The sequence below is a fragment of the Lithobates pipiens genome, unplaced genomic scaffold (genome assembly GCF_037356315.1).
Source record: "Lithobates pipiens isolate NorthernLeopardFrog02 unplaced genomic scaffold, aLitPip1_a1.2 Scaffold_18, whole genome shotgun sequence".
In the NCBI taxonomy this organism is placed as follows: Eukaryota; Metazoa; Chordata; class Amphibia; order Anura; family Ranidae; genus Lithobates; species Lithobates pipiens.
The window spans coordinates 78,527,650-78,544,177 of NW_027507758.1; the positions used below are offsets into that span (position 1 = coordinate 78,527,650).

Below are 16,528 nucleotides of genomic sequence, written 5' to 3' on the forward strand. Positions count from 1 at the left end.
CTGGGTGAGCTTGACAAAGGCCTGGGCCATCTCTACTTGCGGATTGGGTATGTAACGGGCAAAACAGGTGGACTTCCATCTACCCAATTCCTTGATGACGTGGACCGGGACCCCTTGGCGGGAGGCAGTCGAAGCAGCTCCGATACGAAATGAATGTCCGGAGTAGTGAGCCGGATTGAGGTGAAGGATGCCCAGGAGTATCCTGACATGCTCCATGAACTGGGCTGCATTCAGTGGTTTACCGTGAAATGGCAGAAGTGGGCCAGTTCCTGGTTGATCGGCCAGAAGGGTTAACAAGCGGGTGAGAATGGCGACCGGGCACCAGCGGTTATTGGTTTTATAAAATGTATGTCCGTACCTGGGCTAAGCTGCTGCGTCTTGGAGACTGCTATGTGTAGGATGTAATGGTCTCCGTGCCTGACCAGGTGGTGCTTGCACAGCATGCGAGCTGAGGGGCTACTGGAGGTAAACTCGCCTGGCCGTAAGAAGCCGTAGAAGGCCAGGTGTATGGCTGCTTGTATAATGATGCTAATGTGGAGACCGAAAGGTGAAGTGGCCAGAATATCAGACATGTTCCTGAAACGTCTCCTGTGATAGGCAGGCGTTTGGTGGAGGCCGTGGGCTGGCGTTTCTGGATGCCGCGCATGACAGCCCGAATGGCGTGGAAAGTGAACAAGGAGGGTTCGGCAGGGTCCTGGAGGGACGTGAAATGTTGTACCCCGGCCAGGTATAACCGGATCGTGTTAAAGGACAACGCCAACTCCGAGTGGCAATAGGCAATGAAGGCCAGGACTTGCTTGACCCGGGAGGTCTCTGTGGAGTGAAATGTTAAGAAGCGGTTAAAGGCCCTCCAGGCTGTCTGATAGGCCTTGCGGGTATTGTCTGAGAGGAAGAGGTCGATGAGTTGAGTTGCGGCTACTAGGTGTGGGGTTAATCCAGGGTCAGTTGAGACCAGTCCGGGATAGCTGCTGATGTTGGTCCGGCTCCGGGTACCTGATCAAAAAGGAAACTAAGTTAAAGCGGGAGAGGGCGTCCGCTGCCCGATTGAATTTACCGGGGATAAAGGCACAATGAACGTTGAATTGAAATAATACGAGAGCTGGACCAGTCGCCGCAGGAGGGACATAATTTCTAGAGACTTAGACCTGCCTTTGTTAATGATTTCCGCAGTGGCCAGATTGTCCATTGAAAAGGTCACTGTTTGACCCGACCAACTGCGGCCCCATGTGTGGGCAGCCGCTACGATGGGGTACGACTCAGACAGGGAGGACGTCTCGGTGAAGCCCGGAATTGCCAGTATCTGAGGAGGCCAGAGGGCTGCGAGCCAGAGGTGGCCAAAAATTGCCGCAAAGCCCGTGGAGGCCGCTGCGTCGGTCACCACCTGAGGTGAAAAGGAGGACACGGAGGGGATGAACAGGGACACGCCGTTCCAGGACGTTAGGAATTCCTCCCACATGGCAAGATCTGCTATAGCTGCGGGGTCCAGGCTGAGGACATGGTCCGGGTCTTGTGAATGGGACAGTATGACTAACAGGCGTGATACGAATGCGCGACCTTGAAGGATGATGCGCATGGCAAAATTAAGCGTACCGAGAAGGGACTGTAGCTGTCTCTTGGTGCAATTTCTGGCGCGGGTGAAGTCCCTCAGGACCGTCCTGATGCGGCTTAGTTTATCCGGGGGGAGGCTGGCCTGCATAGTGCTGGTGTCTAAGCTGACCCCGAGAAAGGTGATTGCCTGCGCTGGACCCTCCACCTTGTGCTCGGCAATGGGGACGTTAAGGTTATTGAAGACCACCCTTAGTTTATCCAGATCCCCTGGAGGGGGGCCAGGTGACTCGATCAGCAGGAAGTCATCCAAATAGTGCATGACTCCCTGGCACTGGGCTACGTGCAGCAAGATCCATGCGAGAGTCTGCGCAAACGAGTCGAAGAGCCAGGGGCTACTCTTGGACCCGAAGGTTAGCTTAGTGGCAAAATAGTAGAGCTCCCTCCACTTGATGCCATGCCAGTACCAGAGAGATGGATGGATAGGAAGGAGCTTGAAGGCGTCTGAGATGTCGGCCTTGGAGAGCCATGTTCCTGTGCCTGACTTGAGAATGGCCTGGATGGCCATGTCTACAGATGCGTATTTAAGGGAGAACTCCTCAGAGGGGATAAGGGAATTAAGACTGGGGACAGAGGAAGAATGAGGCGCTGACAAATCGTAGACCAACCTGAGTTTATTGGAGAACTTGCCCTTGACAAGCCCAATAGGGCTGACTCGCCAGGTGTTAAATGGGGGCTTTGTGAAAGGGCCTATGATGAAGTCCCGGTCTAGCTCTGCCTGTAATAGCTGGTCAATGGCTTGTACATCCGTGGCTGCTGACCGCAGGTTCTGGCACTCGTATGTGAGGTGAGGGAGAGAGACAAATCCCGTATGAAAGCCCTGAGTGAAGCCCTGAACTAGGTAGGCGGCAAGTGAGGGGGTGGGATGATTGGCGAGGTAGACACTGAGCCACGAAACGTCGACCCGGCTTAGTCAAGATTTTTTAGCCTGCTTGACCTCGCACATAAGCCTGGGATGAGCTCTATGACACCGCGTGCATACGTGGAGCAGCCTGCACTGACTGAAATTGCACGACCCGCTGTTATAGTTGTTGCAGATGGCTGCACCTCCCATGGTCTTGACCGGGCGCCCCAGTTTATCTGTCTGCGGCAGGCGTACCGGCGTCGGTGGGCCCTGGGCAGTACCTGAGGTCGACGGACCGTCTAAGGGTGGGGCTGCCCCTGAGCTGGCACACCAAGTCGCGGTGTGAGTAGCCGACTGGCAAATCGCACAGAGGGGAGACCGCAGCCCCGCGAAGTGTCGGCAGAACAGCTCGGTGTCCATGGCACTCCAGTCAGTAGGCATCTGAAATTGGGAGAGCCTGGCGGCCGCCTTAGCGGAGAAGGAGCGGTGATAGTCATAAAATGAAAAACCGCCGTATTTATAACCCAGGTCAACTACCACGTGGAGGTAACGATCCAGTTCCTCCCTCCTGCCGGGGGAGGCCGAGCAGATGATGTCCCTCAACATGCCGAAGGCCAAGGTGAACTCGGTGACAGAAAGCTTCCTGTCCAGCCTGGGGTCTTTGGCTTTGAAGACCACCGACACGTCCCCCCAAGTGTAAGCTTTGTTTTCTGCCAGCTCATGAATGGAGATAAGAAGGGAAGCCAGATTGACGTCCTTGCCCTCTAGGATGTCCTTCCTGATGTTGGCTGATATCAAATGAGAAGGGTACACTACTGGTGTACGCCCAGGGGTACCTGCGATAATGTTATCCACTGCCTGGGATGCTGGTGCTGGAGGAGAAACGGATGGGCGGGTCTCGAGGAGGGCCACCCGACCCTGAACCTCTGATATTGAGGTTGTCAGAGATGACACCAGGGTGTGAAGCTGCGTGATGGAAGCAGCGATAGAGCCCAGGGAGGCCTGCTGGGTGCTATCCTCCACCGTGGCTGGGGGAGGAAAGAGGAGCCCGAAACGCTCGGCCTTTCTGGCTGTAGCTGGAAAGGGTACACCCCTGCGCCTTAACTCGGCTGTTAGCCTGGGAATGGTCCATGCTCTGAAGGACCTTTGGCTGCCGCTCTCTGAGACAAGAGAAGGAGACAACGGAGCCGTGTAGTCCTCGCTGCCAGCCTTTTTTTTTTTTTTTTGCAAGAACATGAATGGCACGAGAACATTAACAGCACAAGAACGCAAACTGCACAAGACTGCAAATTGCACAGGAACGCAAATTGCACATAGTACGTGGAGCTTAGGCGGGGGGGGAGGCCCGCCGCGTGGAGCTCAGGCTGGGAGGAGGCCCGCCGCGTGGAGCTCAGGCGGGGAGGGGAGGCCCGCCGCGTGGAGCTCAGGCGGGGAGGGGAGGCCCGCCGCGTGGAATTCAGGCGGGGAGGGGAGGCCCGCCGCGTGGAGCTCAGGCGGGGAGGGGAGGCCCGCCGCGTGGAGCTCAGGCGGGGAGGGAGGCCCGCCGCGTGGAGCTCAGGCGGGGAGGGGAGGCCCGCCGCGTGGAGCTCAGGCGGGGAGGGAGGCCCGCCGCGTGGAGCTCAGGCGGGGAGGGAGGCCCGCCGCGTGGAGCTCAGGCGGGGAGGGAGGCCCGCCGCGTGGAGCTCAGGCGGGGGAAGACAGCTCACACATATTATACATCTGCCATCTCATATAATCTAAACCAGCATTGTGCAGGTAATACGATTTTGCTTTGCTACTTTTTCCTTTTTTTTTCTTTTTTTTTTTTTTTTTTTTACTTTCAACGACTGGACTGACGGTTACAATAAAAGAATCCGTCTCTGGAGCATGTACTGAAATGAGGCGTAGCAGCTGGGCACGCCAGGACGAATCGGTGCATAGCAGAATGCGACAGGATTCGAATTAGCGCGTAATAAGTGACAGAAATGAAAAGCCATGACAAAGACTAGAATCAAGGACCGTGCTTGAACCTGCGAGTGACTCAGTCTCTGGAGCATGTACAGAAATGAGGCCGAACCCTGGGGCACTTCGAAGCGAATCGGTGCATTGGAGATGCGACGGGATTCGTATCGGAGCGCGGTAAGTGACAGAAATGATGAAATGATTTAAAAATTGTAGAAATGAAATGATCCGACATAACAGACTGAAATGACTCGAAATGATTGAAAATGAAATGAAATGAAATGACAGACATAGTACAAACGGCATGAAATGATTGAAATGTTTAACCTTATTCGGTTTTGAAACGGTCCGACCGTTTCTATGGTTTTGAACAACATGAGATTGACATTGTCCGGAGTGCTCAGTTTAACGTGACAAGCAGACAGCTGTAATTTCGAAATGGTTCGATCGATTCGAACATAGAGAAATGAGTCGTTCAGTTTAGTAACGACGTGCTACGAAACGAAGTGCCTGGTGGCACGAACGGCATGTACCGAAAAAGTGATAACGACTTCTTTCGAAGAAGGGGTAGTGACATGAAGTAACGAATACGAGTGCCACAGTTAAGACGTTTCGTGCAATCTAGAGTGAGTGGTTCGTGAGTTCAGGAATCTAGTTTACGTGACTTTGTAACACATGAAATGAAACGGGTGCCGAAGCCCTACCTGCGACAGCCGGCCCGGACGTGTTGTACGACAACGGAAAATTTCGATTTGAGTATAGCGACTCAGACGGCAATCAGACGGACGCTGACGAACGACAAGGCTTTGTCGACACGAGGCGGGCGGAATAGCTTGGGAACTCACGAACCCGGCTCACTGTAAGGTCTCGAGGATAGTCGGCCCTTGATTTCTGACGTATCAGATATCGCGCACCGGAACCGACGAGGGAGCTAGGCGAACGGGCTGGTTATATACTCCACCGGGCTCCACCCATAATTCCAGGCCACCATACTGGCCTTTCTATATATATATATATATATATATATATATATATATAAAACCATCTTCCGAAATTCACATTTAGTATATAATAATTTTGACTTTAATAGAAAAGATTTTAATAGAATATAAAAGAATAGACTAGAAAAACAATAGAACAGAATAGAATAAAATATAATATATTCTATTCTGTTCTATTGTTTTTCTAGTCTATTCTCTATTTCTATTCTAATCTTTTCTATTCAAATTCGAATTCATTCTATATGAAATTCGAATGTCGGAAAGAAATATATATATATTATAAAACTACCATCTTCCGAAATTCGAATTTAGTATATAATGATTTCGATTTTAATAGAAAATTTTTTAATAGAATATAAAAGAATAGACTAGAAAAACAATAGAAGAGAACAGAATAAAATATAATATATTCTATTCTGTTCTATCGTTTTTCTAGTCTATTTTCTATTTTAAATATAATCTTTTCTATCCAAATTTAAAATTAATTAATTAAAAAATTTGAATTCATACTATTCGAAATTCTAATTTATTCTATTTGAAATTTGAATTTCAGAAGATGGTTGTATATTCTTTCTATTTTATTCTATTAAATTATATTTTTTTCTAATCTTTTCTATTTGAATTAGAAATTTGGGAAGATGGTTAGTTACTTATATACATCTGTCACATCAACTTCTCATACTTGCAGTGTACCAGTGCAAAAAAACACACACATCTTATTTCATTTATATTTATCACATCAATGAAGTTGTCAGCATTCCTGATTGAAGAAGTCACGGATGTCGATCGCAAGGCAAGTACATATGCTGTATGTCATTGTCCACTTGCCACGTCATATGCCACAAGTTGTGTATTGTTCACTTGCCACATCACCTGCCACAAGTTGTGTATTGTCCACTTGCCATGACACCTGCCACGAGTGCCACGTGACCTGCCACGAGTGCCACATGACCAAGTTGTGGCTTGTCCACTTGCTACGTCACATGCCACAAGTTGGTTCCTAGCACCAAGTAACCCTGAGATATGGACAATATGTCAAGTACTTTTCTGCAGAAGAGAATGACATTTTGCGACCCAAATTTGGGTCCACGTATCTCGGGGCCACTTATAGCTAGGAACCCCACATTTGGTATACAAACACAGTAGAACTAGCACCACAACATCTCCAAATTTGGGGTTTCTAGCTCCAAGTGACCCCGAGTTACGAGGCCCCAAATTTGGGTTGCAATATGTCAAGCACTTTTCTGCGGCAGAGAATGACATTTTGCGACCCGACTTTGGGGCCACGTATCTCGGGGTCACTTGGAGCTAGAAACCCCAAATTGGATATGTTGTAGTGCTAGTTCTATTTTGTTTGCATACCAAATTTGGTGTTTCTAGCTATAAGTGACCCCGAGATATGTGGCCCCAAATTCGGGTCGCAAAATGTAATTCTCTGCTGCAGAAAAGTGCTTGACATTTTGTAACTCGACTTTGGGGCCACGTATCTTGGGGTCACTTGATGCTAGAAACCCCAAATATACCCCGAGATACAAATATATATATTTTCCGTCAGGAAAATTGAAAACATGCTATCAATTTTTTGCTGGTGGAAATTCGGACAGCTAAATTCCGATGGAGCATACACACAGTCGAATTTTCCGATGAAAAGCTCTCATCTGTCTTTTTCTAGCCGGAATTCCGATCGTGTGTACGCGGCATAAGAAAAATCTACAAATAGCATGTATGAAATTTGTTTCATTTCAATCAGTGTACTCACCAGAATTCCCCATCATCTGACTGCTTGTCCAGAGCCGCCTTCACTTTGGGATCAATAGAATTCCATTCTGGGGCTCTATAATTAAAGAGATACAAAAACAGAATACAATGTATAATTATATACTGTGCTGTACTATGCCTGTAGGACTGGATTTCAATAACATCCCCCCTTCCCCGATGCCTACTAGTCTATTCTGGCTCCTAATGCTTGTCAGCAGGTAATGTGATCTGAGCTGTGTATGCGCAGCTCCAACCACATTTCTGGCACCTGATCTGTGCCGTGGTGATGTGACTCCTGAGTGCATACAAAGGAGTGATGTCATTGCGGCATGGCCATTCAAGAAGGAGGCCCCCGGAAGGAAGCCCAAGTGAGAGTAGAAGTACATGGGATCTGCAAGATTGGTGACAGCGCAGCGCTGGGTGGCATATTAAGACAGGTAAGTCTGCCATAATGTGCTAGTATTTGATGCACCCTAGTACAATATGGCAGACCCCACCTGGGGGCCCATTTTTAACAAAAAAGTTGAGACTTGCATGGCCAGCATACTCACCGAACATGTCACTCATTGAGCATGCTTGGGATGCTCTGGATCGGCGTATACGACTGCACATTTTAGTCCCCTTTTACACATGCGGACTGTTCAGATCCACCTGTCAGTTTTTTCAGCGGATCTGAATGGTCGCTCCATACAGCTCTATGGAGCATCAGATGTCAGCGGCGAAATGTCCGCTGACATCCGATCTGCCCCGATCTGCTCATCAAAATCCAGATGGATGCAAACCCTATTTTCCATGCGTCTGGTGGATCGGATCAGATGGAAACGGACAGGTGGTCCGTAATCATCCGATCCCCCCATAGGGTAAGGTGACCAGATTTTGAAAATGAAATCCGGGGACATATTTTTTTTTTTACTAGTAATGGTGGCAATCAGCGCTCTCTGCCCGTCGCAGCCGCCGCCTGCCTCAAAGACTGTCAAGTCTTACTCTCCGGGTCCCGGCTACTACTGTAGGAAAATCACTCCACCAGGGAAGGCAAGGAGATAAGCAGGCAGACGGCTGGCCGGGACTTGAGCTGAGGCAGAAGAACATGCGAGCAGAGCTGGATGAGCATGCACCCGAAACTGAAGAAATATTCCCTTGGCTCCGACCAGAACATGATCATCAGAAAGGGGCACAGATAATGGAAAAAAATACACTCCCCTAAGCTAGTAGGAGCGGCAGAGCGCGCGCGCGGGGGGGGGAGGGGGTATAATTCAGATTTTTTTTTTTATTCTGCACTGACTGTCTGAAATTGCCCCAGCCCCTGTTCAAATCCAATCCGGGGACAAAACTGGGGACAGACTTGGTCCAGGGACAGTGTCCTCAATCCGGGGACTGTCCCCGGAAACCGGGGATGTCTGGTCACCCTACCATAGGGGAGAGCCGATATCTGACAAGTCCGTCCCTGCACAGAGTGCAGAGACAGACTTGTCATCCGCTGGCTCAGTAGGGATCAACGGAGCAATCCCTGCTGCGCAAGCAGAGGAGTAAAAACAGACAGCCCCGTTCACACATGCGGACAGTATGTCCGTATTTCATCCATCTGTCTGTGGATGAAATACGGACATACATGCATCCCTATGGGACAGCGGGTGTCTGCGGAGGAACATCTGCTGACACCCAATATTGTCCGTCTCCGCTCTGGTCCGATTCTGCAGACGGAGGAAAATCCTAGTTTTCTATTCATCTGCAGAGCGAATGAACACGGACAGACAGTCCATGTTCATCTAATCCCCGATAGAGAAGAACGTGTGCAGGAACCGCCCTGTCATCCACCGGCTCAGCGGGGATAAACTGAGCGATCCCTGCTGAGCCAGCAGATCACCACGAGGAGGATCATTACGGATCCGTACCATGTGAAAGTGGCCTTAGAGCGGCCTTTTATTGTGGCCAGCCTAAGGCACACCTGTGCAATAATCATGCTGTCTAACCAGAATCTTGATATTCCCCAGCTGCGAGGTGGATGGATTATCTCAGCAAAGAGGAGAAGTGCTCACTAATGCTGGCCATACACAGGTCGAATTTCGAAAGAACTTTCTTTCGAAAATCTTATATAAGAATTTTCGTACTAATTTTGAACCATTAGTGGGCTGCAGTAATGGCCGATTTTCGTGCGGCCATCGAATTTTAATAATCGGACATGTTGGAAATTTTTTTTAAAAACTAACGATTTTCTAATCAATGATGGGAGAATCGTGCGAGAAATGTAATCGAAAACGAAATGCGCATGTGCAAGAAAAGAATATTCCCGGAAAGAAAAGAAGATTCCCAGATAGGAAAATTCTTTTCTGTAGGAACATGAGGTGAAATTGAAGGTTTGGTTGGTCGAAATTTTGAAATCAATGGTGGCACCATTGAATCACAAAACGCACAAATTTTCTGATTTTCAAAAGAAAGTTCTTTCGAAATTCGACCCGTCCCAGCATAACACAGATTTAGGCTGGCCATACATGGTCATATTTCGAAAGAATTTTCTTTTAAAAATCAGAAAATTTGTGCGTTTTGTGATCCGATGGTGCCACCATTGATTTCAAAATTCGACCAACCAAGCCTTCAATATCACCTCATATTGCTACAGAAAAGATTTTTTGTGGCTGGGAATCTTTTCTTTCTGGGAATTTTCTTTTCTTGCACGTACACATTTCTTTTTCGATTACATTTCTCGCACGATTTTCCCATCATTGATTAGAAAATCGTTTGTTTTTTCAAAAAATTTCCAACATGTCCAATTACTCAGATTCGATGGACGCACGAAAATCAGCTGTTGCTGCAGCCCACTAATGGTGCGAAATACAAACGAAAATTCTTAGATAAGATTTTCGAAAGACAATTCTTTCGAAATTCTACCTGTGCCTTAGACAGATTTGTGAATAATATTTGAGAGAAATAGACCTTTTGTGTACATAGAAAAAGTCGTAGATCTTTGAGCTCAGCTCATGATAAATAGGGGCAAACACAAAAATGTTGCATTTATAATTTTGCTCAGTGTATATAAAAATTTAAAAAACTGTCAGTTTCAGTTTTGGACGAGTGCATCCTGAATTTTCGATTCCAGCACCAAAATTTCCATTCGGTGCACCTCTAGTTTTAATCATTCCACATTCTATAAAAAAAAATAAAAAAGCAAATCCAAATGTGTATAAAAATAAATTCAATACTCACTCGTCACTCCAGGGGCCGTTCCATTCCACCTCGCCCCAGGGATTCCTCACTCGAACAAGCTGGACTTTCTGACCCTTGTAGACAACCTGAAAACCAAACAAGATCACACTGTTGTCTGTGTACATTCCATGAACTGCTGATTCCTTTGTGTGTTAAAGAATATGTAAACCCAACACTTTATATTCTTCATATGTGTCTGCTATACCATGTACTTGTATGAGAAAATATCTTATTCTCTTTGTATTGCTTCCTTTGTATAAAATCCCTGGTGTTCCCGACAGTCCCTCTGCTTTCCTATTAAAAACCGACCACACAAGGCTTGAGAGCACAGCGGTCAGTTTTCTGGCTGTGCCGGGAACTTAGGCCGCGTACACACAGGCGGACTGTTCGCCCAACTAAGTTCGTCAAACAATCCGACAAACAGTCCGTTCAAAATTAGCATGAACGGACTTGACCACACACGATGAACGAACAGTCCGCTGAAAACGTGCGTGATGACGTGTACAGCACGTACGACGGGACTAGAAAAACGACGTCCTATACACTGCAATGCAACCTTCGGCCGTGTAAACCCTTTCTGAGCATGCGCGATACTTAGTCCGTCCAACTTGCCTACACACGAGCGGACTGTCCGCTGAAACCAAGTTTGGACGGACAAAACCAAGTTTGAACGGACTGTCTTACGGAAATTCCGTAAGACTTTTTTCGTCAGACTGTCCGCTGAAACAGTCCGCTGAAGCCCACACACGAGCGGACTGTCCGCTGAAACACTGTTCAGTGGACTAAGTTGGGCGAACAGTCCGCCCGTGTGTACGCGGCCTTAGTCTGCTCTCCTCCAATGATCAGACTTGTGCTGACACACCCCCCTCTCCTGCACAGCCATTCACTGGGAAGACTAGTGTACTGCTGTTTCTCCTCCCCAGCTCTCTGAGTTCCTTTTGCAACTAAGAACAGAGGGTATGTGATCACTTAAAAATAAGGGGGGGAAACAATGTGTTTATAATGTTGTTTTTTTTATATCTATACACATATTTTTTTTCCTTTTATTTCTATATTAAACTGAATGAGTTGTTTTAAGTATTGTCCAGTCTTTACACAACATACTGTGTCCAACTGCTATTGTGATCACTTTAATCCTACCATTATTTTCAATACAATACATTTAATGACCAGGTTCTGTTCCAACGACCAGGTTGTTAAAGTGGTTGTAAACCCTTACAAACCACTTTGACCTACAGGTAAGCCTAGATTAAGGCTTACCTGTAGGTCCAATAAATAGATATTTACCCGAAGACAGGCACCGCTGTCTACGGCACATGCGTCGTAGACAGCGGTGGGCAGGCGCACTGAGTATGCCACTGCTAATGGCGACATGCCATTAGTGGCGGCTCCCATGAGCACGCGAGGGAGTGACGTCATCGCTGCTCTGGCGCTGTGAGTGGCCGGAGCAGCGATACCCGTGTCAGGTAAGTGACACATAATGGGCTACTAATTATGCTTTACCTTTGCAGGGAGATGGGTTTACTTACTCTTTAAACTAATTGGTTGTTAAACGAGGGGCCACAAGTAATCAATATTTTAAGCATTCTTTTTTTTAAATCTTTTATTTATTTCAAAAGATACGAAAACAAAAAACACATCTTCTTCAGATATATAAAAATAAGAAATGACAACAGTTTAAATATATCAAACTAACAGTGGTTAACCCCTTGACTGCCAGTGACATTTTTACAGTAATCAATGAAATTTTATAACATTGATCGCTGTATTAATGCCAATGGTCCCCAAAAAATTGTCCGATGTGTCCGCCATAATGTCGCAGTCATGATAAAAATTGCTGATTGCCGCCATTACTAGTAAAAAAAAAAATTATCAATAAAAATGCCATAAAACTATCCCCTATTTTGTAGATGCTAGAACTGTTGCACAAACCAATCAATAAACGCTTATTGCTATTTTTTTAACCAAAAATATGTTGAAGAATACGTATCGGCCTAAACTGAGAAAAAAAACAACTTTTTTTATATATATTTTTGGGGATATTTATTAAACAAAAAGTAAAAAATAATGCGTTTTTTTTTTCAAAACTGTCGCAATTTTTTTTTTTTATAGCGCAAAAAATAAAAACCGCAGAGGTGATTAAATACTACCAAAAGAAATCTCTATTTGTGGGGAAAAAATGACGTAAATTTTGTTTGGGAGCCACGTCGCACGACCGTGCAATTGTCAGTTAAAGCGACACAGTGCCGAATCACAAAATGTACTCTGGTCAGGAAGGGGGTAAAATCTTCCAGGGCTGAAGTGGTTAACTACTGTACTGTACTGTACTGTATTGTGAAAAAAAAGGTCTAAACACAGAACTCCAGCTCAATAACTTTGCTTTAATTTGCATAAGTACAGAACACAATGGAAAATTCTGTACTGTACAATACAATGATGTACAGCGCATCGTTCGGGTGGGGCGAGCTGGACGTAAGTTTGAGTGGTTGTTAAACAGGTAAGTTGTTAAACGAAGAGTATCTGTAATCTCACATTGTTCCAGTGAAGGGTACTGTTAGTGTTACACCAAACAAACACATTTTAGACAATTGTGTGTTTCCAACCTTGTGGTCGCTTTGAGGAAGAAAATTTTCCACCATGACTAGCCAGCTCCATTCGTTTGATGAGTTTCATATTGAAGAACTTGAGTGACCTCCTTAGAGCCCTGACCTCAACCCTGCTGAACACCATTAGGATATATTGAGATACCCATTACAAGCCAGGTCTTCTCATCCAACATCACTACATATACTCTTTTGGCTGAATAGGCAGAGATTCCCAAAGATACAATCCAAAATCTGGTGGAAAGCCTTCCCAGAACAGTGGAGACTGACATAGCCACAAAGATGGGGGTGGGGGAGTATTCATGTTAAAGAGGAACTGTAGTCTCCTCACAAAATTTGTAATAAAAAAATCTTTGCCATTCTGAAGCTTCCCTCCAACCACTTTTGCATATCATTTTTAGGGTTGTCCCGATACCACTTTTTTAAGACCGAGTACAAGTACCGATAGTTTTTTTCAAGTACTCGCCGATACCGATTTCCGATACTTTTTTTTTTAATGTTATGTGACAGTTTTCAAAGCACAATACAGATTAGGTGGCACTGACATGCAGCACTGATGAGCACTGATAGGATTAGGTGGCACTGATAGGATTAGGTGGCACTGATGAGCACTGATATTATTAGGTGGCACTGATAGGATTAGGTGGCACCGATGAGCACTGACAGATGGCGGGAACTGACAGATGGTTGGCACTGACAGATGGCTGGCACTGACAGATGGCGGGCACTGACAGATGGCAGGCATTGACAGATGGCACTGATGGTGGGCACCGACAGGTGACACTGACAGGTGGCGGGCACTGACAGATGGCACTGATGGCGGGAACTGACAGGTGACACTGATAGATGGCATTGATAGGTGGCGCTAGCACTAACAGGTGGCTGGTACTGATGAGCGGCACTTATGGACATTGGGCACTGATAGGTAGTATTTATGAGCACTGATGGGCTACCTGCGATGGCCCATCTTGATACTCCTTGCACTTGGCCGCATAAAAACAGTGGTGGCCATCTTGTTACACCCAGCCTTAACTATATGGGCTGGGTGTAACAAGATGTCTGCTGCTGGCTTACTGCGGCCAAGTGGAGGGTGTACCAAGATGGGCGTCGGGATGTCCAACCGCTGACATTGACAAAGAGCGTCACTTCCGCTCGCTGACTTCCGGTTGTGCCGAGTCACTTTCTCTCTCGGGTATCGGATATGGTATCGGGAGCATTTGTGTGAGTACAAGTGCTCGCATAAATGCTTGGTATTGGTACCGATACTACTATCGGTATCGGGGCAACCCTAATTATTTTATATATAATGTGATTCTGTACTTGTCAAATATGCTGCAGAAATCTCCCTCCACTGAGTGTGGTTGCAACCATTTTAACTGTGGGCAGCTGGCAAACTCTCATGAGAGTGAAAGAGAGAGCTGTGCATGATGTCATAAGCCTAGGCTTTTTTCCAGACAAGAAACAGGACGTTTGCTGTATAAGGTATTTACTAGCAGAAAAAAAATTACTATCCAAAGTTAAAAACAACAAGGGCAGAAGATTATTATTATTATTATTAACAAATTATATAGCGCCAACAGTTTATGCGCTTTACAATGTATAGGCAGAGGTGTATCTAGTGAAAATGGCGCCTATGGCAAACACTGAAACTGCGCGGCTGTCAAAACACTATCTTTCAGATACTGCGGACAGGACATGGTTAGAGGCTGTGGACATGGTAATTTCTTCCTCTGTCCCCCCTTCATATTACCATACCTTTCCACATCAGTCAGTATCTGTCTTCTGTTCTGTCACGGTGTCCCGTTCACCTCTCCAGTCAGGCACTGTGGACATCAGTGTACTGTCTTCCTCTGCTGGGCCAGCTCCCCCCCCCAGTAATGTCCTCCTGAGGTCCCTTAAACACTGGTGCAGTTTTCAGGCGCTACAGCGCTAAAAATAGCGCCTGTGTAGCGCCTGAAAAAACCAGCCCCTTTCACTCCAGTGTGAAAGCCGGAGGGCTTTCACACTGGAGTGGTGCGCTAGCAGGACGGTGAAAGAAGTCCTGCTAGCCGCATCTTTGGAGCGGTGAAAGGAGCGGTGTATTCACCGGACCTAAACAGATCCTACCCATTAAAATCAATGGGGCAGCGCACCTATGCCGCCGGCAAAGTACCGCTGCAGCATCGCTTTGCGGGCGGTTTTAACCCTTTTTCGGCCGCTAGCGGGGGTTAAAACCGCCCCACTAGTGGCTGCACACCACCGCTAAAACGACGGTAAAGCGCGGCTATTTTTAGCCGACTACTCAGGGGTCTTTAGCCGACTACTCAGTCTGAGTAGCAGTCCCGCCCATACCAAACATCACAACTTGGATCTGACAGGTGAAGTCTTTCATCGGAGCTGCACAGTGCACATCAAGCTGGCTTACTCGTCAATCCCTGGATGTTTTCACTGTTGCAGGTCCTATTCAGCCACAAGCTGACATATATGCAACATAATTATGCAGGGCAAAACCTTGCTGCCCAGCCACTCAGCATTGCCCCCTTCATATGGCGCACATGGCACTTGCCATATGTGCCATACCCTGGATACCCCACTGGCCTGGACGGTCAATCACCAGGTATGAACATTGTGACTTGGAGGTGGGGGACAGTCCTTAACCCTTTGTAAGCTCCACACAGATCAATACTGAGCTTATACAGGGTTTTGCCAGGCAAGCAGGAAGGTTGGGGGTGTGCAGGGAAGGTATCAATGAAAGGGCGGTGTGAGCTATCAAAATACTGGGTTGGTTCGCCCTGAATTGGCAAAACAGGTTCACGTTACAGAAAACACTGGAACGTCTACCTATGCTGTCTGCAACATGTTTTTTTCCAAGGCTAACTACATACTATAGAATATATGTTAGCTGTGACTCTTCCATACCTCTTCTGCTCCGGTCACAGAATATGCGTGTCCCTTCACCAACTTCCGGCTTGTGATGGCTTCTGTATCATAAGCATTTGTAATCTGGTTTGGACAAAGAAACAAAAAAAGAAAAAAAAATCTAAGAAAAAAGTTTCAAGAGACCATGCCACCAATGTAAAAAATTGTAGGTAAAAGCATAGAAAAATACAGTCATTTTCATTAGTTACGTGCAGTGTTCTCCTGTCCAGAAACAACTTTCTATACGTTTGCAATGTGCCTTTAACCATGCATACATCCAGCACAGTCCCCTTCCTCCTTCCACACCATAGACTGCAGAAATGCAACAAGAGATGGTCAGAAATTCGTTTAGTTCCGATTTGTTTTTCAACGAGATTTGACAAAAAATAGTTAATTCGGAAATGTACGAATTAACGCAAACTCGTTTAATAAATTTTTCAGAAATTTGAAAATCAGTAAATCAAAAATTTGAAAACCCAAAAATTCTAAAATCAGAAATAACTAACTAATAATAACTATTACTAACTTATTAAATTATAGGTATTGGAATTTCCTTTCAAAATTGCCTGTTAGTGAACATAATGAATACGAATTTATCCAAAGTTATCCAAAATAATGAAATCATCTATGCATCTAAACGAATGGAACGTAACAAATAAATAATAATAAAAATGTTT

At 46.2% G+C, this 16,528-nt stretch overlaps 1 protein-coding gene across 1 annotated transcript in view; it reads right to left on the reverse strand.

Moving 5' to 3' along the window:
- The window catches only part of CAPN8 (calpain 8), a 114,549-nt gene that overhangs the window by 42,095 nt on the left and 55,926 nt on the right, over positions 1-16,528 (reverse strand). The window contains exons 6-8 of the mRNA XM_077485814.1: positions 15,852-15,935; positions 10,351-10,436; positions 7,151-7,225 (exon numbers count right to left, since the gene is read on the reverse strand). Of these exons, the coding sequence (XP_077341940.1) occupies positions 7,151-7,225; positions 10,351-10,436; positions 15,852-15,935 (245 nt within the window). The remainder of the gene's footprint in view (positions 1-7,150; positions 7,226-10,350; positions 10,437-15,851; positions 15,936-16,528) is intronic.